Genomic DNA, 23280 nt, shown 5'->3' on the forward strand with positions numbered 1-23280 from the left:
ACAGTTTTAAACTGAAAGAGGTAGATTTAGATTAGATATTAGGAAGAAATTCTTGACAGTGAGGGTGGTGAGGCAGTGGAACAGGTTGACCAGAGAGGTGGTAAATGCCCCATCCCTGGAAACATTCCAGATCAGGCTGGACGGCGCTTTGAGCAACCCAGTTGGAAGGTGTCCCTGCCCATGGCAGGAGGAGTTGGAACTAGATGCACTTTAAGGTCCCTTCCAACCCAAACTGTTCTACGATTCGAAAAGAAATAATGATTTGGACATGCAGCCACAGCCTCAATTAAGAAGCCATCGCTGATACCGCAGCAGGGCAGGGTCACTGCTCACAATCCAATCGCAATCCACAGGGACAATCCAATTAAGAAACTGCCTGGTGTTTTAAGTAGGTTACTGATCACTGGCAGGGCTTCCTCCTGCCTTCCTACTCTTTTGTACCTCCGTACACTGTGCTGAACTTCCCCACGTGGACACCTGTAGTAGCTACCGCCCTACAGTAATACCAGGGTAGGAAGGGAAATGGATTTCTCGCTGCAGACAGCTTATAAAAATACATCTAAGAGCAATCGCCTCACAGCGCTGCCATTCGGAGACTGAGGAAGTGACAGGAATGCAGAAGAGATTACAAATTTTTCTGTTCAAATCACTGACTTGGAGCTGCTGCCTCCAACTAAATCCGTCACCACTTGTTTGAACTTGGCATCTGCCCGCTTGTTCCACCAGTGAGAGCTGCACGGCCTTTAGAAACGGCTTGCCAGGATCCGCCCAAGCTGGAGAGAGCTGGCAGGGTGCTCACCTCCCACGGAATCAGCCACGAGGGAAGATACAGGTCCTTACAAACACGTCCCACCTTCCCCTTCTTAAAGAAGAGCAGGGCAGTGCCCCGGCACTGGTGTCAGCACCTCGGCTGCAGAGGCAGGCAGGGCAGGGGCACTTTCTTCATGCCACAGAGCAGGGCCAAGGCTGGGCAGACCCTTGGACTTGCCCAGTGCTGCAGTTCTTGCCTTAATCTGTGGCCTTGTACATTGGATTTTGCCCATACCTGAGCAGAAACATGACTTGTAGTGGGTGCTTCTTTGCAGGAATAGGTGAGAAGACCATGGCTGCACCTCCACGGCAGCTGGGTTTGTTAACTTCTCACCACAGCCCCAGTTAAAGCCCCCACACTTGACAAACCAGAGCGCAACCAAAGGTGAAAGAGTGACACAGATGTAGAAACGCATTTAAATGTTCTCTCAAGTTAAAATATTGGCTGGCCATCCTCTAGCCAGAGGATGTTTCCTTCCTGCTCAAAACTTGTTTCTTCCAACATGCTGACTTTGGCAGCATCAGTCTGAGTTGCAGCCCAGTGGCACCACAGCATTCTTCCTGATCACAAATCTCAAGGAAATGTTTCCTGAACTTTTATTTTAAGACCTCAGAAGTTCTCTCAGCAACACAAGGGAAGCAGGATGGGTGTCCCACACCGCTGCTGAGTGTGGCAGGATCCCACAGCACAGGAACGTCATTCCAGAAAGCAGCAAACCACCCTGTGCAGAGACCTCCCCCTCCCCATCACCGTAATCGCTCTGTTTGGGTGACAATAGCGTTAATCTTCCTATTGTCCAGCAAAACATCAGCTGAGCGTCTGCCCCAACAGATCAGCAGCTCCTGTTAAAAACCAGACAGCCCAGCACGCGTCCTGCACGCTGTCCCTGCACAGCGCGCGCATCAACCGCACTGGCTCCAGCCCACCTCGGCCTCTGCGTGCCTCCCTGAGGAGGACACGCTCCTCCTCGGTGCAAAGCCCATCTCCTTACCTGATATGCCCTGATGAGAGATTGCACTGCAAGATGGTCCTCCACCAGTTTATCTACATTGGGCTGTGCTTGAACCAGGAACTGGGCTTGGGATAGGGTGGAAAGGCTGGTACTCAGTGGAGGGGGGCTTTGGTAAGCGGTGCCTGGAGCAGCTCCAGCATTGGCGTTGCGAAAGAAGATGTCCCACGACTAGGAAAAGAGAAAGAAAAGAGGCATCAGGGTCATCACCTGTGACCAAAAACACCTTGTCACTGGAGGTTACTGGGGTCTCTGCTCTATTGCCACAGCAGGGAGTAAAATCCCCAGGGGACAGAGCTGCATCCTCCCCTGCGCCCCAGCTCCATGCAGCTGCTGCCAAAGGCACCTGCCTTGGACAGAACACCAAAGCTCTCCCACTACTCCAGTTACACCATTATCCTACTTCCCATCCATCTGGATTGTTTCTTTTGGCATGAGACTGTCCCCAAAGGCACCCCTCCCTCGGGGGCCGCGCTGAGGACAGGGCATGGGTGACACCCCTCGCCCAGCTCATCTCTCGAAACCGCTACTCTGAGCAATGAGCCCCAGCCTGGCCTTCAGGATCTTGTTTCCCTCTCTCCAGGGCAGCAGACTGCCCTCTAAACACCCACAGTATTTTCTGAAAAATATTTTTGCCATGTAATCAAATACAGCTCTTCCTCTTTCCCATGGTCTAAATGGCCTGAGACCCAAGTCCCAGTATAAGCCCTGCTGTGCAGCCCTCGACCAGCAATGGCTTTTTCTGTCCCCTCTTCAATTTTTTCCCCATCCTTTCAGTGACACCAATGACAGCACTATATGGATACTCCCTCCTGAGCCAGCTCTCCCGTGCCCGTGGCAAGGCATATAGCACCTCTGCTCCTGTTCTCCTCTGCAGATGGGCATTTCTAGGTGTTAAGAAAATAAAGCAAAAACCCCAAAAAAAGCCCTGGACAGACATCATGTAACTTTGTGGTACTTATCCAGCACTGCCTGAAGAGCCCAGAGCATCCCAGGCCAAACCCAAGTTAATTCTGCCTACATGGAGAGGGAGCAAAAGACGCGGGGAAGGGGAGAAACCAGCAGAGCGAAGTCCAAGCCACGTCCTCCCATCACGTTCCCACCCCTCCCGCTTCCCACGTGCCACAGAGCAATAGCAAATGACGAGGGCAAGGCAGAGCAGCATCTGTGTGCCAGCACCTACCTGAGATGCCAACCACAGCAAACAAATCCCATCAGATCCGCACGCTGGTTTCAGCCCAAGGGTGTCTCCACCGACCAGGAGCAAGAGCCCAGCGTTCAGCACCCTGCACACCCCTGAACATCCTGTCTGCGGAGAGCACCAAACCCGACCTCGGTGATGCGGAGATGGGCAAAGCGCTGCCCAGCCAAGCCCACCGCGTTCAAACCAAGTCAAAAAGAGCTGTGAGAACAGCTCCAGTGGTGGTTTGGGGCAGAAAAAGCAGCTTTTGCACCCTAGTAGTAGAGTGGAGGGGACTGAAAACCTGACCTTTGCCAGAGGGGTACCAGCTCTCCCCTTTCCCAGGAGCTATTTCCAGCCTGGATTTACCCAGACGCCCCGTCGCACAGCTGCGCAAGGTGATTAAATTTAGAAACAGGTCATGCTGAAGGAACATAAATAAAATCTGGAACAATTTGACACTGTAACTCATAAACAATAGCTCCTCCGCCTGCCCCCCCACCAAAACACCCAAACCAAAAAATGAAAAGCAAAGACAGAAAACACCCAACCCCATTCTGACTGCTGTCTGCTAGAGGAAATTTCAGTAGGGAAGGAAGGAGAGCTGCTTTTTGTCTGATCCTTACTCCCATGCCACTGGTGAGAGCAGCCAAAGCCCCTTCCCTTCCGCAGGCTTACAGAGCTCACAGGTGCCCCAGAAGCCATCGGCTCCTGCGAGCCAGCGGGACGAGTACCCCGGGATGGGCTCTGTGCCCTTGGGATGGGAAGGAATCTGGCTGGATGCTTTGCTTGGTGCTTTAAGGTTGTTTAATGTACTGGAAAATAAGGACAGGTGCGTGAAAGGGAGCATCTGCTAGCCCAGGGAGGGGACTGGCAGCGGTGCTGGGGAGACGAGGACAGAGCCAGGAAGCAGAAGTGTTGCCTTTATGACCTCCTCCCTTCTGACATTCAATAATATTAACCTCTCAGAGATGCAATTTGCTCCTGAGTTCATTTTAAGCTCTCCAAACAAGGTACGGCACTGGCTCAGACAGCTCGGGCACTTTCACTAAATGCTTTATTGCCCAATGTAATTACAGAGTATTTCAGGCTACCTGATCGCAGGCTTTGCCCCCGCTGAAGGCTGGGCCCTGATAAGCGCTATAAAAACATCAGCTTCCAAGTTGCTGATGTGGTTTCAAATTCAAGGGCCACCCTGGGAGTTTCTGATGACCCATGGAGGTGCCTCTGGAGCTCACGTATCCCATGGGAGAGGCTGAACACCCCCATCAGCATTATCCTGCTTTATCACGGGAAGGAGGACTTTGCCTTAATCCAGCACTTGCCGAAGGTAACAGCAGTAATAAAGCTTATCAGGTTATTCCCCTCCGATCCTCTCCGTGCTGGTGGCAGCCCTGCAAGTGCTCCTCTGGCTCTTATACCCTCTCTGTATAGGGTATAATATATATATATTGGGTATAAGAGAGCTCAGATTCACCTCATTTTTACCAAGAGGGCTCAAAGCTCCTAAGGGCACAGGCAGCCACCAGGTCTCAGTACCCTCAACGCTCTCAACACCAGGTCCCTGCTGTGACCGTCCCACGGCCACGCGTCCCACCACGACCACAGCACAAGGCATTAGCCCAGACCAGCTTTCCCACCACTCCTCTGTGCCGCTGCTCGTGTGCTGGCAAAGCAGGACAGGACAGCCAGCTGGCTGCAGCAAGCCCGGATAGTTCAGGCTTTAGAGGGATTTTGAGAACAGCCTCGAAAGCAGCTCACCAAGTGAAAGCAGCGCCTTTCACTTCGTGCATCAGACTTGGTTCCTGGAGAAGGCTGTGGGTCACAGCCTCCACCACAAAGCCAGCTCAGAGTCAGGCACGCATGGCAAGGGGAGAGGATCGACATCTCCCACCCGCCACAGGGCACCTCAAATTGGGCTGGGGCTGCTCCAGGCTGGGAGGTGCACAAGGGAGACACAGACTCTACCTCCACCTCAGGCTGCATTCCTGCTCCTTCTCCTGCCATGGACTCCAGGGGACAGAAAGCACCAAGCAGACCTGCTCCACGCGGTCGGCAAGCCAGGCAGAACCTTGTGCTTCAGCTGGGAGGAGGTATATTCAGAGTTCACACTGGAAGAGCCCGAACCAAATTCATGGCAGGTAATCTTTGCTAAGAGTAGGGGGCCAAGCAGAGATTGATCAGTTTGTGCTCTGCACATCACCTTGGCCCTTATCAACACAAAAAAAACCCGTGCAGTTCTCCAGGGTACACACTTCTGGAGATGGGGAATGAAATGCAAGCATTTCAAACTCTCAAGTGAGGCTCCTAGAAATTCAGCCTGGGCCCCTATTTGGGAGCACGAGCGCAAAGGACGCAGCCAAAGGCACCCCCCGGGCCAGGCGCAGGGCTCCGGCCTCGCTCGAGGCTGTGGGTTCCTGCTGTCATGTCAGCGAAGCTGGCGTTACGCTGCACGGGCTACACGCGTTGCCATATAACCACTTTCAATATTAAAAAAATCAAAACACTGGCACAATAAGAACCCATGTTAAAATGGAGAGCTGTATCCCTCCACACCAGTTCAACCTGAATGCAGGGGCTCCTGGTTAAGAAGGCTAAACTTGTCGCAGATATGTGACTGCAGGTATCATCCACCTGCAGCCGAAGCTCTCTGGCCACCTGCCCTGAAGCAAGCAAGTTGCTCGGGGTCCTGGGGAGACGGCATGGGCTGTGCCAAGCATTGCTAGTAGCCAGCACCATGCCCGAGCTGGCAAAGAGCCGCCAGACCATGTGGGGCAGGAGGAGGGCGTCCCCGCTCCCTTGGGAAGAGGTCCCAGAAGAAAGCAGCACTGACCCTGTGGCAGCCCACCGGCACCAATCCCCGCACCCTCGCCTCCTCTTTCCCCAGCTCTGCTCTTCTTTGCCCATCAGACTCAGAAACGAGTTCAGCTGAAGGACTACACACAGGATAAAAAAGCCTGAAATAGCTTATTGGGGTTTTGGGTTGGTTGGTTTGTTTGTTTTTCACAGACTTCCCTATTCTAAACAAACACTTAAGCATTTTCTGCAGTTTAAGCCACCAGTGTCTGCACAAAGCAAGTGAATTCATTGTGCTCAGCCAGGACAGCCGTGCCAGCTGGAGTCCTCACAGGTTTTTGGTGACAGCAGCAAAGACACCCCAGCTCTTGCCTGGCTGAAGGTCTCGCCCTCACCAGCTAAAGGCAGCACGGTGAGGTGCAGCCAGCCCCCGTTCCATGCAGGGAACAGATAAGCCACAGCCAGGCCTGTGCGACAGCCCAGCTGTTTTTGGGAACTCTATCCTCAGATCTGACCCTGTGTCTAATGGGATGGAGGCCAGCACTTATCAGGGGATGACACGCTCCACTGCCGCGCTGGAGAGGCTGACGGGGACCACTTGCGAGCTGAGACCAGGGACGGCTGTGACCCCGATCCCACCGCAGCAGCTCAGCATCCCGGAGGGGACAGGGTGAGCCATGAAAGTGTGGAGAGGGGAAAGGGGCAAAGCTAGGAGCTGGGAAGGGACCTTGGTAAAGGGGTCACTGGAATGATGTGGGACCCACCCAGGAGAGATGAGTCAAGGACGAGGGACAAGTGAGTCAGGGAGCAACAGCAAAGCCAACGTCAAACCTCAGGTATCAGCCCCACCAGAACTTCTGTGACCTGGAGCTGGATTTCATAGGATTGCAGAATGGTTTGGGATGGAAGGGACTTTCAAAGACCATCTAAGTCCAACCCCCCTGGTCCAAACACCTTTCTGCTAAGCAGGATGCCAGCTTGGTTTTGGTTAAAAAGCATTCCCTAAGACCTTCTTTTTACAATACTGACATCTGTCAGGTTCACTTTCTGGCAACAATAAGACCCTGTTTCATTTCACACCGATTTTCCTACTGCCACAAACCAATCCCAGCCATGCTGGAGGCAAAATCTTATTGCAACTCCTGCACTGCTCTCTAAGCACTTAAAAGTACTTCAAGGGACACTGATTTCCAGGGGTGGCTAATACACACTTGCAATTCTTCACCATAAACATTGGACTGGGGGCCGGGCGGGGGGGGCAGGCTCCTGCCTTGTAGGTGATCAAAACTTGACCACACGAGGCCCCGAGTCACCTGATCTAGCCATGAAGCTAGATGTCACCTCCAAGCCAACCACACCTGGGTAGAAGCTCCTTCCAACCTGAACTCCCCTCCAATTTCTTCAGCCAAGCATGCATGAGGACTCCTGTACAGCACCGCGTGCACTGCCTACCTATAGACAAGCTAATGAAGCTACAGGGGCTACATTAAAGAGGAGACAAGACCAGAAGATACCCAGAGGTCTGGTCTCAGAACCCAAATACTCTTCCCAGCCAGCTGCCCCAGTTAGTCTTGATGTTTACTCTCACATCTGCTCAGAGCAACATTCAAGACCGAGCAGGGTCTGTAGATCAAAGAGCCAGTATCAAATCGTGAAGACTCTGCCAAAGACACAACTGTGCCTGTCACTGGGACAAGCATGGTGTCACCCTCACTTGTTTTAAAATGAGCCTACAGCATTTAGATTCACGGCTTTTAATTCCATATCCCGCCTCTGAAGGACCAGGTTGCACCACGTGCAAGTGCTCAGGTAGCTTTCAAGTCACTATTTGACAAAGGGCACAGCCCAAATCAGCATATTTCGTGCTTTCCGAGTCTGAATTCCTTGGCTCAGCCACCCGTTTGCCTCGAAAGAAGCATAAAGTCAACATTGTTTGTGAAAATCCAGCTTTGATCCTACCTTAAGACCTTTACAGCGCCCTTACCATGCGTTTTGGGTGCGTGGGATCCGTGCCATCAAAAACAAGCTCAACACTGATGCAAGCATTGGAGCATGAGATTCCTTACTCACCCTCGACTGCTCATTTAACCATCATGTTCTGGTTTGCAGACTGCTCATGTGCTACCGAATAATAAATATACATGTGAACAGAGCCCTGCTCTACATCAGGACATGTATGAAACTGTCTTAAAAATCCCCTGCTGACACTTAGTCACTAAAGGAACATTTTACTTGTGAAACACTAGGGATGGGGAATGCAGTCGGGTTTCAGAAATCCTCTTCCCAGCTAAGCCCTCACCTACTGGGCTTAAAGAGCCAGCCTTCTCCTCGCTGGTGGAGCTTCAGTAACTCAGATCAAGACAGACCTCTGCGCATACTGCCCACGGCTGGGTTGCTTTCCCAATTTTAAGTCTGGGAGAAGCTCGTGGCAATTCCTTTGGCCACCAGAGCCAGTCCCCCTCCCCAGGCTGCAGATCAGCAGCCTGGCTTTATGCACACAAGCTCAGAGCCAAGCTTAGCAAAGCCCATCTACCCAACACGTAACACCACCCATGCCTGAAGCAAAAAGGAAACCAGCCACGACGTAGAGCATACCCTCCCGGCCTCCCCCACATCCTCCGCTCCAGAATGAACCCTCCTGATGAGCCATCAGAGATGGAAAAAATAAAGCATTGGGAGCTTGTTAAAGGTGGATTCCCAGGAGAAGTCATTCCTTGTATCCGCTTGCGATCCAGGGTGCTGCCCGCGTCCCACAAGCCCACGGCGTTCCCTCTTCAACAGAGAAACTCCTCTTGGCTCTTGCTCAAGGAACCACTGGTGTTTCTTTCGTGCAAAGCGAGGCAGAAGGACCATCCGTAACTGCCTGGCCCCTCCAGCTGGATTCAATCCTTGAGGCACGTGCACTTACCTGAACCCACTGCCCAGACACACAGAGAGAGAAGCGAAGGCGAATTCCTGGCGAGGTTGCTCCTTACCTTATGTACACTTTTGGGATTTTCCAGCCAAGCATAATACATTTCCTCCACGTAGTTTGAACTAGTCCCGCTCAAAAAAGGCTCAGCAGCCACTGGTGCACTGTAGCACCTGATCTGTTGAAACGTCCTGGGTGCTGCCGGCCTGTGTTGGGAAATTGTCTTTACAGTCTGCGAGGCCGTCAACGGCCTCAGCTTTGCCACACAAGTCCTTAAGTTAAGCATGTTTGTTCTGTCGCCTCACACAAGTTCCTGTCAGGGGAGAAGGGAAAAGTGGGTTAAAAATTTTTGCAGGAGAGCGCAGAGCAGAGACCATCCCCACTCCGCCCCGAGCACGGAGAACTGAGCTTCGGATCAGTTTTTAGTTCAGATTAATCCACCCACCCCGTCCCATGGCTGAGTCCCCAGTCGCTGGGAAACGCATTTTCACTCAAGATGCTGGGCGCAGCCGGGGCTGCCTCCCCCACCCCTGCCAGCACAGCACCACCACCTCCCCTGGCACGACGGTGAAAAGCAGAGCCACTCGCTGGGGTGCCCAATACCAGCCTCAAACAAGCCGCTGCACGTCAAAGCCACGCGCACCTTTTTGTATCACCACCTTCGTACAAAATACGCAATGTTGGGTAGTGAAGCGTAGCCCGGATTAACAGTATAAGGTATCGGGTTCCCCCAGTGCTTTCCTCTTTAGTTCCTAGCCAACATCATCTACTCATTTTCCATTAATAAGTCCATAAACTATTCTTTGATGTCTTTTGATTTTTCTGATTTTTCCTCCAAGAATTGTCTTTGTTTTAAACAGGAAAATCCTCTCTACAAAACTCAGGTTCCAGCAGGAGCTGGACACTTTGGCTCTTCAATCTCCCATTTGCAGAACTGCACTCAGCCGTACAAGTTTAAAGAAAAGCAATTTCAAGCACCATGCTCAGAAGGGTGCTGGAAAAAGAGTTGTTACTAGCTGGATTTTAACACCAAAAATCACATTTTCCTTCAGGTCAAGCTGATCCAGTCTAGCGGGGCACGCTCCTCCAGGTCTGCGCAAGCCACAGGAGGACAACTCTTGTTACGCCAACCCAGTACGGAAGTTTTTTCCATCAGTCTCTCTCCCATGTAAAGGGTCTTGGCTTCAATTTTTGCTGCATTACTCACCCCACGACTACTCTGTTTGGCCAAGGTTTTCTTCTCACCAGTTTGCGTTACACGCACCACAATAAAGCTGGGAAAGAAACCGCCTACAGGAAGACCCCTTGCAAGGTAGAGGTATGGTGGCACAAAGCACTTGGGATGTGGGCTCCAGCACAGACCACTTCAGCGCTGCTTCTTAAAAGCTCATGCCCAAGAAGGCCAATGCAGTTGGAAGACCCTGAGATGGGCTCTCCCCTGCCAAGAGAGCCCAGAAAAGCAATACGGAGCCGGCACAGGACCTCTCAGAGGTCCCCCAGCAACCTCCACCTTGCAGCTCTTGATAGGGCGCAGCCCCGCGTGTCAGGGGAGGCCTGGGGTTAACAATGCTCCTCTTTACACACACCCGACTGACAGCCGCAGCCCAAGGGAAAGCGCTGGAGCACAAGCATCTTGAGGAAGCACTGCCACTTGGAAGCAGGTCTTCTTGGAGCCGCCCTTTCAACCCAGCTCCTCTTGCAAGAGGCAGGACCCAGGGCTAGAGGTGACCCAACTGGCTGGTGTCCATATCCCCGACCAGTTTAACGAGCAGCAGCCCGATGTCAAAGCAGCTATCGCACATTCACCAGGTTGAAATTAAGTTTCACAGTGGACTGGAGAAAAAAAAATACACCTTCATTACTGGCATTTCATCTGCCAGGCTTCCAGATTTGCATTGCTGGATCCAGTTCTGACTGCTCGGCACGGCAGCGGCTACGCTTCCTGCCTCAAAACACAGGATTTTGGTCCAAAGAGCCTGAGGAAGATCTGGGATCGCTCTAATTCAGCCGAAGCGTTTTACAGATTTACGCAAGGGGAAAAGGGAAGACCTCTCATCCTTTCCACCCTGCTTGCTCATTTCTGCCCGCACTCAAACCAAGACCATAACAGGCAAGAAATGGCAGGCAGGCGCAGGACAGCAAGCGGGGCAGCACCAGGTGTTTTCCCAGCTTACCCTCCTCAGATTTAAGCAGGACAACACATGCAGAAATTTTAGAGAGCCGACTGAATCGGGTGCACAAACACGCACGCAGCAGGGGAAAAGCTTTAGGATGAAAGCAGCAGCGGCGTCTCCGGCTTTGGTGTCCGGTTTCTGTGCTGCACTCGGCAGCGTCCCAGTGACCTCTCTGAAAAAAAGCAGGGTTAATGCCAGGGTTTGACCCAAAATGAGCAGAACCAGGCGATCTTTGAGGGCCTCTCGAAGAACGGGTTGGCTTCCCAGCGGCGCCGGAGCCCGTGCTGTGGCGCCGGGCAACCTCAGAGCAGGGATGGTTCCGAGGTAAATCGAAATAGCGCACGATGACCGGGAACAAGGACGTAGGAAACTGAGCCCAAGATAACCGATACAGGGGTCACACATGAACACAAAGTTCACGCACTGAGTTACAGCAGAAGAGGCGTTAAGGAGAGGCAGCCCGGGCTTGTCAGCTGGGGCCTGGTGGCAACACAACCCAAATTTCACTGCGAGGTCAAACAGCACAAATATTCATAATAGATTAACGGCTGGGAGAGCGTACCGTTAAGCAGATTAAGGTACTAAATTCGACCTCTGTCAGCCGGAATCTGTGACACCCGCCCAGAAGGCGGTTAGCCGGGAACTGCGCTTTTTTTTTTTTTTGGGGGGGGGGGGGCGGTTAAAACCAGAACAAATTCGGCGGTAAGGCAGCGGCGGGGCCGGGGCCGTCCCAGGGCCGCGGGGTCCCGGCCCCGCTACTCCAGCACCAGCCGCTGCCGGGCCGCGCCCGCCGAAGGCCCCGAGCAGCCGCAGGCAGGCGCTGACCCCCTCCGGGGCGGGGGGACACCGGTGACCCCCCCCGCGTGCTCTTGCCCTCCGAGGCCGCCCCGGGCCGGAGCGAGGGACCCACCCGCCGGGGCGGGCGGGGGGCCGGGGGATCCCGGGGTTCCCGGCGCGCCCCACGTGCGGGCTGGGCGGGAAGGGGGCGCGGGAAGGGGGCGCGGGAAGGGGGCGCGGCCCGGCCCCCCCAGACACACACAGACGCGCGCGGGCGCCGGGGCCGCCTCCGCTCGGCGTCCGCCAATCAGCGCCCGCCGCCGCCAGCCGGGGTTTGCGACCCTCGCGGCCTATCGGAGCGGCGTGAGGCTCCGAGCCGCCATCTCATTGGCCGCGCAGGGCTGCCCTTCTAGCAGCAATCCCGCCCCCCCCCCCCGCCCCGAGGCGCCCGGGCGGCGGCGCCAAGGACACCGAGGTGCGGCTGCGGCCCCCCCCCATCGCCCGCCCGCGCGCGCGCCCCCCGCCCCGCCCCGGCCCTCGCCCCTGCCCGCCCGGCCCCGCCCCGGCCCCGCTGCCCACCTCAGCCCCGCCACGAGACCCACCGGCACGTCCGTCCGCCCCGCTCGTGGCCCCGACTCTGACAGCGGCCCCAACCGCCGGCTGCGCCCCGCCCCGCCCGCTGCGTCACCGCGTCGCCACGCCCCACCGCCCGCCACCACGCCCCCTCACAGCCCCGCCCAACGCGCCTGCGCCACCGCCTCCGCGCGCCGGGCGGAGCGGGTCTCCAGAGGCGGGTACAGGACTTGGGGCGGGGCTTGGGAGGAGCGGGCGAGGGAGGGGCGGTTGCCGTGGTTACCGGGCGGGGCCCCGCCTCCGGCCTCGGCGCCACGGCCTGGAGACCCCCGGTGTGGCCTGGGGACCGCCGGTATGGCCTAGAGAACCTGCCACAGCCTCGGGACCTCACCAGAGCTGGGGTACCCCTAGTATGGCCTGGGGACCCCCACCATGGTCTGCAGACCCCCACCACAGATTGAGTACACCCACCACGGCCTGGGGACCCCAGCATAACTTGGGACACCCACCAAGGCCTGGGTACCCCCAGTATGTCCTGGGGACCCCCGCCATGGCCAGGGACCCCCAGTATGCCCTGGGGACCTCAGCACAGCCTGGTGACCTCCAGTATGGCCTGGGGCCCCTCATATGGCCTCAGGACCCCCACCAGGGCCTGGGGACCCCTAGTATGGCTTGGGGATCCCACCAGGTCCTGGGGACACCTAGTATGGCCCGGGGACCCCCACCATGGCCTGGTAGCCCCACTATTGCCTCGGGACCCCTAGTATGGCCTGGGGACCTCCACCATGGACAGGACCCCCCAGTATGGCTGGAGACCCCACCACAGCCCAGGGACACCCACGACATCCTTGGGACCCCCAGTGTGGCCTGGGGACCATGCTATGTCTTGGGGATCCCTAGTATTTACTGGGGACCCTCACAATGCCTTGGGGACCCTAACATCACCTGGGAACCTAGTATAGCCTTGGACACCCACCACGGCCTCAGGACCACTAGTATTGCCTGAGGAAGCTCAGTATGGCCTGGGGACCCCCAGTATGGCCTGGGGACCCCCACAATGGCCAGGGTCCCCCACCACAGCCTGGGGCCCCCAGGATTGCCTGTGGAACCCCAGTATGGCCTGGGGACCCCTAGCATGGCCTGGGGACCCCAGTATGGCCTGGGGACCCCTTGAATGGCCTGGGGACCCCTAGTATGTCCTGGGGCTCTGTGGAATAATCGCTGGAGGTTACTTAGAAATTAAACACGATTTTAGAAAAGGTACAGCCCTGAAGAAGCTGCCAGGTGAAGTGCAGCTGCTATGTGAGGAATCCATTCTATGGAAGTTCCCCAGTAACCACAGATGTCGGCAATGCCAGGAGAACTTGGCGTCCTGACTCTAAGAGGAGTTGCCCGGAGGGTGGAGCGGTGTGGAGGCATCGCAGCCAGGCTCTGTGATAAATGGGAACTCGAGGTACCCTGGAGCTGGTGCGCTGCGTATTTGCTACCCTGAGCCAACAGTCCGTCATACTTCTGACGAAATGCTGTCCTTTCAGTGAACTTTGCTCATTTTAATATCATTATAATACCAAAACACACCTCCATCCCAAAAGTTACCCGCCTCTCAGGTGTGACCACCCCTCACTGGGCATGCGCTTGGAATTTCTTCTAGTCTATCCTTTTAAAAGCAAAGTGAGGAAATTCTACACCAATCATAATAAAGGTATATATGACTAGAGCCACTCAAGTTCCACCTGAAAGATAAAAAATAGTACAAAATGTGTGAAGAGAAAGAGGGTGTTGGGGACAATACCATCGCGAACCACTCTGACTTCTGGGACCAGTTGATGGGCTGAGCCTCCTTTCCCCCCCACTGGGACACCTTTGGGTAAGATCAAAACATCTGGTTATACCAAATGTTTCCCTGGGAAAACTTAGAAACCTCCCTATAGCTTCACTTTAAATCTCCAATGCTTCATATTTGTTTAATGCATTTGCAGCCTAGCAGCATTACTCATCTTAGTATTTTTGTGTGCCTTGTAACCATCAATCTTATCACCAGTAATCCAAAGAACCTCTGTGTCTGTTGCTTTAATAAATTGTCCTATTCATTAACCTAGCTGTGATCATTCTCACTGAACGCCACCGGCTGGGGCATCTGGCAAATTGGTTACTAACAACAAATACTCCGATGAGTGGTTACATCTACAACCCTTAGAAAATAAACCATTGACCAAGTCTGAGACTAAGACTGGACTTAGCTGCACCTAGACTCCTCTCTGAGAAGTTTAGAAAGCAAGGGGGTCCTGTCTGAACCCTGTGACTCAACGGTAGGGTCTCTCCCTAGCCACTCCTCAAACTCCTACCATTAACGCAACAGGCCCCCACCATAGCCTGGGGACCCCTAGTATACTCTGGAACACACACCCTGGCCTTGGGACCCCCAGTATTGCCTGGGGAACCCCAGTATGGCCTGGGGACCCCACCATGGCCTGGGGACCCCTCATATGGTCTTGTTATCCTGAAAAGTAGGTTCGTTTGCCCAGTGTGGAAAACACCAAACTACACACAGAGCAGAGGTTTTTTCTTCATTTCATTTTTGTACAAAGAAAAATCTCAGAGATTCCCTCTGGAATACCAAATCTAGGAATAATTTCTTTCAATAAAATCCTGAGCACTTCTCTAGCTTTCTTTGTGTGACACAGGAAAGCCTCTGGCCAACCAGAGAAAGTATGTACTAATACCAATAAATATTTTTGCTGATTGCATCTAGGTAAGTGAAAAGTCTATCTGCCAGTATTCCTCGTCTATACGCCAGTTATTCCTTGTCTTACAAGTGCTCCATTATCTTCTTCCCAATTTTGGGGTTATTAGCACAACAGAAAGTACATCTTTTCACTACAATAGTTTGCATCTTGGGCCCAAAAAGCTTCTCTTAGCAGTTAATATCAGCGCATCTGCTGCTGTATGTTCTTCTTGGTGCAGCCTCGTAAGAAATATTTCCATCATTTTCTGAGGAACCAATAATTGTTTCAGTGGCATCACCCACCCACCTTGATCATTTTTGGAGCAATCCAATTGTTCTGCTAACTGGTTTTCTTTCTCAGCATATTTTGGTGGTGATAATTCTAAATGAGATCCTGGAATTAAGGCTCCTTCAAATTTTGGTTCCTTCAGGGCTACCTCTTTAGCTAACATATCTGTTTTTCAATTACCTTTCACAATTTCATTATTTCCCTTTTGGTGAGCTTTACAATGTATTATTGCAGCCTCCTTTGGTTGGAGAACTACTTGCAGAAGTCTCATAATTTCTGTTCCATATTTTATTGGAGCCCCTTGTGACTTTAATAATCCTCTTTCTTCCCAAATTGCCCCCTGTGCAGGTACCACTCCAAATGCATACTTGGAATCAGTATATAGATTAACTCCTTTCTCACGACTCAGTTCGAAAGCTCGAGTCAGTGCTATGCACTCCACCCTTGGAGCAGATGTATTACCAGGCAGTGCTCTGGTTTCTGGTGTCTGGGTATTTGTTACCACCGTGTATCCAGCTCTGCGTTTCCTTCCAGCAGGTAGCTGCTACCATCGGTGAAAAGTTTCACTTCCATGTCGGGCAGAGGCTTGTCCTGTAAATCTGCTCTGCTGGAATACACTTGCTCAATGGTGGTTAGTCAGTCATGCTGTAATTCATCAGACTCAGAAACTGGGAGTAAAGTGGCAGGATTTAAGGTAGAGGTTAGAGGAAGCATGACATCATCTTGTTCTAGTAATACGGCTTGATATCTCACTAACCTATTCAGGGAAATCCAGTGGTGTCCCTTGTTTTCAAGGAGAGACGATACAGCATGAGGTACAAGCACAGTAATCGGTTGGCCCATTGTCAGTTTCCGAGATTCCTCGATTAAGGCTACAGTGGCCGCTGCTGCCCTCAAGCAGGCAGGCCAGCCTTTACTGACCTCATCTAGTCATTTGGAAAAGTATCCCACGGGTCCCTTCCAGCTCCCCAGCTTTTGTGTCAGCACTCCCAATGCCACTTGTCATCTTTCGTGTACTTATAACTGAAAGCATTTTCTCAGATTCGGGACCCCCAAGGCAGGGGCTTCCATTAATTTTCTCTTCTATTCTGACTGACAGTCCCTTAATTGTCCCTGTTCTAAAAAGGAATTCTAATCCCTTCTGGGCTTCCAGTTTAATAGGGTATTGTTTCTTTCTTACTGGTTGAGTTCCCGGTTTTAGTTCAGTCTTTATCAGAGTCACATTCTTGGCCCATCCTGGCATTCCCGATGACCACACCATGGGTATTACCGCATCTGATACCTCGTCTGCAATATCTCCTTCTGCAGGATCCTTCTCAGTCAGCAGGCATATCTGGGCTCTCCATGTGTTCTCTGAGGGAATATGTAACAGGACAGAATCTTCAGAGAAGGTTAATTGTGCATTTAATTTACAGAGTAAACCCCATCTAAGTAATGGGAAAGGAAATTCTGGCATATAGAGGAGTTCATGTGTTAATTTAGTGTCCCCAGCTGTGAGCTCCATAGCCTGTGAAAATGGCCTCAACGTTCTTTTCCCTGTAACACCAACAATGCTTACCTTAGTCTCACTTAAAGGTCGCTTACAACTAGTTATCATCCCATATATTTCTGATTGTGGGACACCAGCTTGTACAAAGATCATTCCACATTTGACTCCTCGTGCCGTAACTCCTTTCGGTTTTGCCGGCTTTCCTTTATTCACCACCTGAACAGATGCTCCCGAAATTACAGCCCCCATTTCCCTCAGGGTATTTGCTAGGGCGCCTGCGTTACCTGCTGCCTCTGGTACAATCAAGGGCTTTAGTGAGGCAGGCGCTCCTCTCAAAAACTGCGTTTTGATACTCCTCATTACTGCTGCCCTGTCCGATTGGATCCCGTAACCCACACACGAGCCATCACTGTTACCAAACTGTTCCCCGGCACAGCAGTCAGATGATCAGTGGTACAGCAAGCAGTGAAAGCAAAAAGCAGCCACTAACGAGCACTAAACTCTACCATACAGTGAGGCAAGCGAGCCCCACAGCCGGCAGAGAAGCCTGCCCACTAATAGCTGAACAGCAATATCAGCTATAAATTCAATCTAGCACATTCCAATCAAACCTGTCAGGCACCACTCTGCTTGAATAGCAGTTACTTCCTGTGTGACCGCCTTTGCATCTTGTGAAGTCCCGCCTTCCTTTTCCAGTTCTCTTATTTTACTCTGTAACGCAACAGCTTCACAGCCAACAGTAACTAAGAACCATCCCAATCTCCCCACTAACTTGCGCGAAGAATCCGATGCCGTTTTCCATGGCAGCCCATGCACAGCCGTTTCGATTGTCTGGGAGCAGTAACCTCCGCTGTCATCTATTTCAGGCCATGCTGCTGGTGGAGCCAATGTAGCCAGGAAAGTGGCCGCGGGGTCCAGTGCTCCGTACTGGGCCATCCCGGAATACGGGGAGTCGCCACTGTGGCCTCCCCAGTCCCTGGCATTTTCCAGCCGTGCTGGGGTGTTTCTGGATCCCGCCGACTGCGCCACCACAGGCAGGACAGTCGCAACACAATGGTTGAAACGCAAAGAGTAAATTTGTTCTCGTTACATCACCACCTGGGGGATCCCCGAAGCAGCCCCGGGCAGAGGCACACAAGCGGGGGCGCAGGCACTGCGGAGCTCCGTCCTTCCGAGGGGATCACCAAACCCTCCCTGTTCGCCCATATTTCAGGGAGTCGCACAGGCGTAATTTACCGCTGTGCTATGATCTTTCCCATGGCAGGGCAGGAATCTCAGGCGTGTTCAATAGGCTGCCTCTAAATCTGTCCAAGGCTTATGTTATCATCTTACAGATGTTTTACTTGTCTGACACACAGGGCCAAGCAACAATTAGTGTGATATATGTGTTTTTCAACACCCCAGCTGTAAGTCAATTGAGCAGGTTTATGATGCTCCTCACTTACGGACGCCAATCCGAATTGTTTCCGAGGGGTTACCAAGAGCCAAGTACCTTCCTCCATATCCTCCAACCTCTTTTTTTTTCTTTTTGTCTTACAGCCAGTATAGCAGAAACTCTCTTTTTCCTTTTTTCCCTTTTCTCAGTTAAAGAATATATTCCATCCTGGTGTTTCAAATCCACCAGACCACATTTCTTTCTATTATCCCAGTCATCTCTTAATGTAAAGAACAAATCAACATGTGGCATTTCATCCTATTTCTCATTTTTCTGACAAAACAACATTAGCTATAATATAGTGTTATATTTCAAAGACCCTTTTTCAAGCCATATTTCACCATTTTCCAACTGATATTGTGGCCGCCATTGATTGCAATACCATTTTAATTTATCTTTAGTCATGGGCTCCCCTCCAAATTTACTCCAATTCTTTAGGATGTGTCCTAAGGGAAAACAAAGAGGAGCCTTCCTGGAAACAGTAGAAACCAGTTCAGTACCGAAACACAAACCAATGTTTCATACACAACAGCTTCTGAATTCCATGCAGAGGGAGGGATTTTCTCCCTACGTCATGAATTCCAAATGCAGATACAACATGTAGAAACAAAACCGCGCTGCTGCTGCTCCTGCATACCTTTCCTGATGAGTCTTATGCAGAGGAAATACCAAAGCACCTCCAGCTGCTTCCTTAAGATCTCACTTTTCCCCCCTTTTCCCCTTAAAATACCTCTCTGAATAGCATTGCACCGCTGTGTCACTCACCGCCCGACTGCAGGAGAGAGGAGCCGGTGGAGCCCCTGATCAACAGGTCAGTGCACGCAGGAGTCCAGTCGGTTGCTTCTTCTCATCGGCACGGCGAGACGGTCCGGGCAAGGCTGTCCGCGCAGCCCCGCCTGGGTCGCCAAAGCTGTTATCCTGAAAAGCGGGTCCATTCGCCCGCTGTGTAAAACGCAAACTAAGGTGCTAGGTGGTAACCCACAAAGCTAGCACCCTGCACCAAGACACTACGAGGCGTTTGTATGGTTAAATGTGCTGGTCACAGTCAGTACTCATATGCCTCTGCTAATAACTGGGTAGTTTCTTTCTCACTTGACCTTTAAATTTATCACGCATGCTCAGAGAGTGAGGGGCTTATTTGAGTTTTCTGGCCTATGGGTGTGATTTTTAGTATTATAATGAGGATAGTTCATCTAAAGGACACTCAGTTTTAGTTCTTATCAACATCCCAATTAGTTGTCTGCCGTGACTATACACTTTATCACCCAGCTTTCTGTGTCTTCTGAGGCGGAATGTTCCCTTTTATCAGTCTCTCAGCTCTCCTCAAGGATATAGTCTCAAAGCAAATGCTTCCCAGTCTCTCAGCTGCCTTCTCTGGCCACGAAATTCTATTTTGCTAGCTCACATGGGTCATTGTTATTACTTAGAAGAAAAATCTATTTTCTTTGGGATATCAGCCTGGGAACCATGACCTGGGGACACCTAGTATGGCCTGGGGACCCTCACCATGGTTTGGATGACACCCTGGCATGGGGGACCTCGTGGCCTGGGGAACCTCCAGCTTTTGGGAGCATCATGGTGTGGGCGACGGGCAGTGGGCCCTGCCCCAGGCTGAGCTGGCGGGGGGCGCAGCAAGGCTGGGCAGGCGGGAGGTGCCCCAGGAAGTTTCGGGCAATTTCCTGAAGGCTGAGTCATAGCTGAGAAAAGCAGGGTATGGTTTTGGGCCAGCACTTTGGAGAAGTGAAAAAGGAAATGAGCACAACCCAACACTTGCGACCACGCAACACAGGCACGCACGTCCCCGCACTGGCTGCGGAGTCATGAAAATGAGTGTCCTCAAAGGTACTGTGTCCCCAGACGCCACGTCCCCAGGGTGGCTAAAGGGACCGAGGGGGGAGTCGGGTCCTGTGCCCTCTGATATTGGGGTGGTGGGGACAGAGTGGCCATGGTGCCGCAGGCCTGGGCTGCGCAGGAGGTAGCTGTGGCGAAATGGCAGAGTGGCAGCGCTTGCACCACCAGCTGCTTCCGGGGCAGCTGCGGTCCCTGGCCCTGACGAAAGTAGTCATCGTCACAGCCCTGGTTCGAAGGGGATGGGGAAGTTCCAGCTGGGTCAGCTCAGCTGCCAGAGGTCTGGCACACGAGCACCGGCCCCACACATTAACCCCAAACGTCACCCCTACTCTGTGCCCCACACACCGGCCCCGGAGCATCGCCCCCGCTCTCTGCCCCCTACACCAACCCCAGTGCATTGCTCCTGCTCTGCCACACGCACGGCCTGTCACTCAGCTGTGCAGCCAGGCCCCCAGTCCTCCCGGTCTTGCAGGGAACTGGGAACATTGCGAAAGCTGGAAATCACTCTCTGACGGCACTTCCTCCAGTGGCTCTTGAAAACCTGCTCGCGCCGGGCTCAGAGAGCACCCAAGAGACGCTGCAGGTGGGACAGGCAGGACACGCAGCCAAGTGTCGTTGCACTTGACAGATACTAGTAGGTCTCTGACCTCGTTTTTGCCTTCAGCAGCAGAGATGGCGTTCGTCCCTGATTTGGACACACTGGAGAGCAGCAGGTAAGCATGGCCATCCCAGAGGGGACACTGGGGACATGATGCTGCCCTGGTGCCATAGTAGCCCTGGCTTCACCATCTCCCTTTGCCTTTCAGCCTGAACGAGGAGACGTTTTATGGCCCTGACTGCCTCTGCCTGCAGAAGGTACCACTGGGGTGGTGGGAACGGCGAGACCCCCATGATGGTGAAGCTGGGCCCTCACCCCACATCCCCTTTCCTCTCCAGAAACCCCACCTGGACTTGGACGTGACATCGCCTGGGGTGGGCATCCAGATGACAGTGACCAATGAACACCCTGCCAGGACCTTTTGGCAGTCCGCCATCCGTGTGGTGACTGTGACCAAGCTCCTGGAGCAGCCGATGCATGAGGACTTTGCCGACGGTGACCTTGGTGGCTTCTTGGATGAAATTTTCGGTATGGGAGGGTGGTATCAGGGGTGTCACCCCAGCTGGCAGATTCTCTTGGACCCAGGTGCATCAGCATCTTCCTGACCATCTCCCTCCCTGCAGAGCCCGTCCCCTTCCAGCGGGTTGAGGAGAGCTATGCCGGGGCGCCCATCTACCGCTACACCCGCTCCCAGTCCTTCGACATCCTCGACATTGCCCACAGGTGCTTCGTACTGGAGTCGCCCACCCAGCTGGTGGCCCTGCACCTGCAGGGACCCGCTGCCAGTCAGAAAGGTGAGGGGACACAGTCCCGACCCAATGTCCCCATCCCCATCCCTGGGACCACCCAGGAATCACAGAATCACAGAATGCCCTGAGCTGGAAGGGACCCACAAGGACCATCGAGCCCAGCTCCCGTCCCTGCACAGGACACCCCAAATTCACACCGTGTCTCTGAGGGCCTTGTCCAAGGGCTCGCTGAATATCGCCAGGCTGGTGCCGTGATGCCTCCCTGGGGAGCCTGTTCCAGGGCTCCACCACCCTCTGGGGGAAGGACCTTCTCCTAATACCCAGCCTAACCCTCCCCTGGCACATCTCCCTGCCATTCCCTCGGGGCCTGGCGTTGGTCACCAGAGAGCAGAGACCATCCCTGCCCCTCCTCCTGCCCTCGGGAGGGAGCTGCAGAGCGCCATGAGGCTGCCCTCGGCCTCCTCTGCTCCAGCTGAACAACCCCAGGGACTCCAGCCGCTCCTCGTACGGTTTCCCCTCTAAACCCTTCCCCAACTCCGTGGGTTCCTCTGGACACTCTCCAGTAGCTTTGTACCCTTCATGTCCTGTGGTGCCCAAAACTGCTCCTAGCAATTGAGATGAGGCCACATGAGCGTGGAGCAGAGCGGGACAATCCCCTCCCTCGCCTGGCTGCAATGCAGGGCTTGATGTACCCCAGGGCATGGTTGACCACCCATTAACCCATCCCTCTCTCTGCAGTGAAGCTCAACATTGCTCTGTATCGTCCCCGGTCACCACATGGTGGCTTGGGCACTGGGAGGGTGCCAGTGGCACTGGGCATCAAGGGCTACCAACTCTACATGTCATGCGTGATGAGTGGTGCTGAGCCCATGCTTCAGCTGGAGGTGAGCAGGGGGTCCCGCTGGATTCATCCCCTTGGGGCTGGGGGCTCCATCCCACCCTGAACCTCATTTCACCCCCTTGGTTGTAGGAAGCTGACATCAGGAGGGACATCGAGAGCACGGAGCTGACCCGCTTTATCTTCTACCGCCTGGACAGCCCAGATGAGGACACCACCCGCTTCGAGTCAGCCGCCTTCCCCGGCTGGTTCATCTGCAACTCCTTGCAGCCTCGGCAGCCTGTTAGCATCACCAAACATCCTGACCAGGTCAACATTGCTACCTACAAGCTGAGTGGGCGCTGAGGAGCCCTGCTCCCAACCCAACCCAACCGGCAGTCACCGGTTTTCAGGCTGTATGTACCAAGTACAAACCCTCCTAGCTGGGACCCCCATCCCCCCCATCTATTTCAGGTGAAATAGGAGCTCTGGGCCCCATGGGCCTGAGACACTGCAATTTATACATATTTATTGCGTTTGTCCCATGTTTTTATACTAATTTATTGTGTCCACCTCTTGCTTTTAACTTCTGTACATTTTATTGGAAATCTTGTGGTTTTGTTATCAGGAGTTGGTGTATTTGTTAGTGATGGAGGTGGAAATAAAGGGTTTCCCAGGATGGTGTTGCTCAGCTCATTGCTTTCACAGGGGTTAAATGATGTGGGGTGGTTTATGGATGGGAAAATCCTGCTGTTTCAGCTGCTTTTGGGGGCTTTCCAGGCCTAGGCTCAAAGCCCAGGGGGTGGTGGGCCACCCCACAGCCCAGGGGCCACCCCACAACCCAGGGCTTGGCTGGCCCCATGCAGGACCCTCGGCCACCCCGTCCCCATGCCCAGCCCACAGCCGGGGAGGTGGCTGGGGTGGGCATTCCATGGGTGAGGGTCACCCACAACCCCTGGCAGCCACCCAGGGCTGCCACCTCTGCCCCAGCCACTGCCACCACCCACCACTGAGCGTGGTGGACCGTAGCATGGCATGACATCAGGTGGTGTGGCATGGCATGGACTGGCATGGTGCAACATGGTGTGGCGTTGCA

General features: G+C 53.6%; 2 protein-coding genes across 10 annotated transcripts in view; one reads left to right on the top strand and one right to left on the bottom strand.

Annotated features, from left to right (window-relative positions):
* OGDH (oxoglutarate dehydrogenase) overlaps positions 1-12357 on the bottom strand; it is a 35524-nt gene extending 23167 nt beyond the window's left edge. For 4 of the 8 annotated variants that reach the window (XM_064472669.1, XM_064472663.1, XM_064472670.1 and 1 more), the window contains exons 1-3: positions 12257-12357; positions 8772-9020; positions 1803-1991 (exon numbers count right to left, since the gene is read on the bottom strand). In XM_064472669.1, the coding sequence (XP_064328739.1) occupies positions 1803-1991; positions 8772-8993 (411 nt within the window). In that variant the 5' untranslated portion in view covers positions 8994-9020; positions 12257-12357. Of the gene's footprint in view, positions 1-1802; positions 1992-8771; positions 9021-10881; positions 11054-12237 lie in introns of all 8 variants that reach the window. The other 4 variants (XM_064472664.1, XM_064472665.1, XM_064472666.1 and 1 more) reach the window with 4 other exon arrangements.
* An 8237-nt stretch (positions 12358-20594) lies between these two features.
* On the top strand, positions 20595-22863 carry LOC104041833 (interleukin-1 receptor antagonist protein-like). 2 transcript variants are annotated; one of them, XM_064472588.1, is made up of 6 exons: positions 20595-20733; positions 20827-20875; positions 20957-21146; positions 21242-21412; positions 22106-22251; positions 22338-22863. In XM_064472588.1, the coding sequence occupies exons 1-6, from the start codon at positions 20693-20695 to the stop codon at positions 22548-22550; spliced, it is 810 nt and encodes a 269-aa protein (XP_064328658.1). In that variant the 5' UTR covers positions 20595-20692; the 3' UTR covers positions 22551-22863. The 2 variants fall into 2 exon arrangements, with proteins under 2 accessions (XP_064328658.1, XP_064328657.1); XM_064472587.1 differs by having other exon boundaries at positions 20827-21146.
* The last annotated feature ends 417 nt before the right edge of the window (positions 22864-23280 follow it).

Source organism: Phalacrocorax carbo, chromosome 24 (genome assembly GCF_963921805.1).
Source record: "Phalacrocorax carbo chromosome 24, bPhaCar2.1, whole genome shotgun sequence".
Taxonomy (NCBI): domain Eukaryota; kingdom Metazoa; phylum Chordata; class Aves; order Suliformes; family Phalacrocoracidae; genus Phalacrocorax; species Phalacrocorax carbo.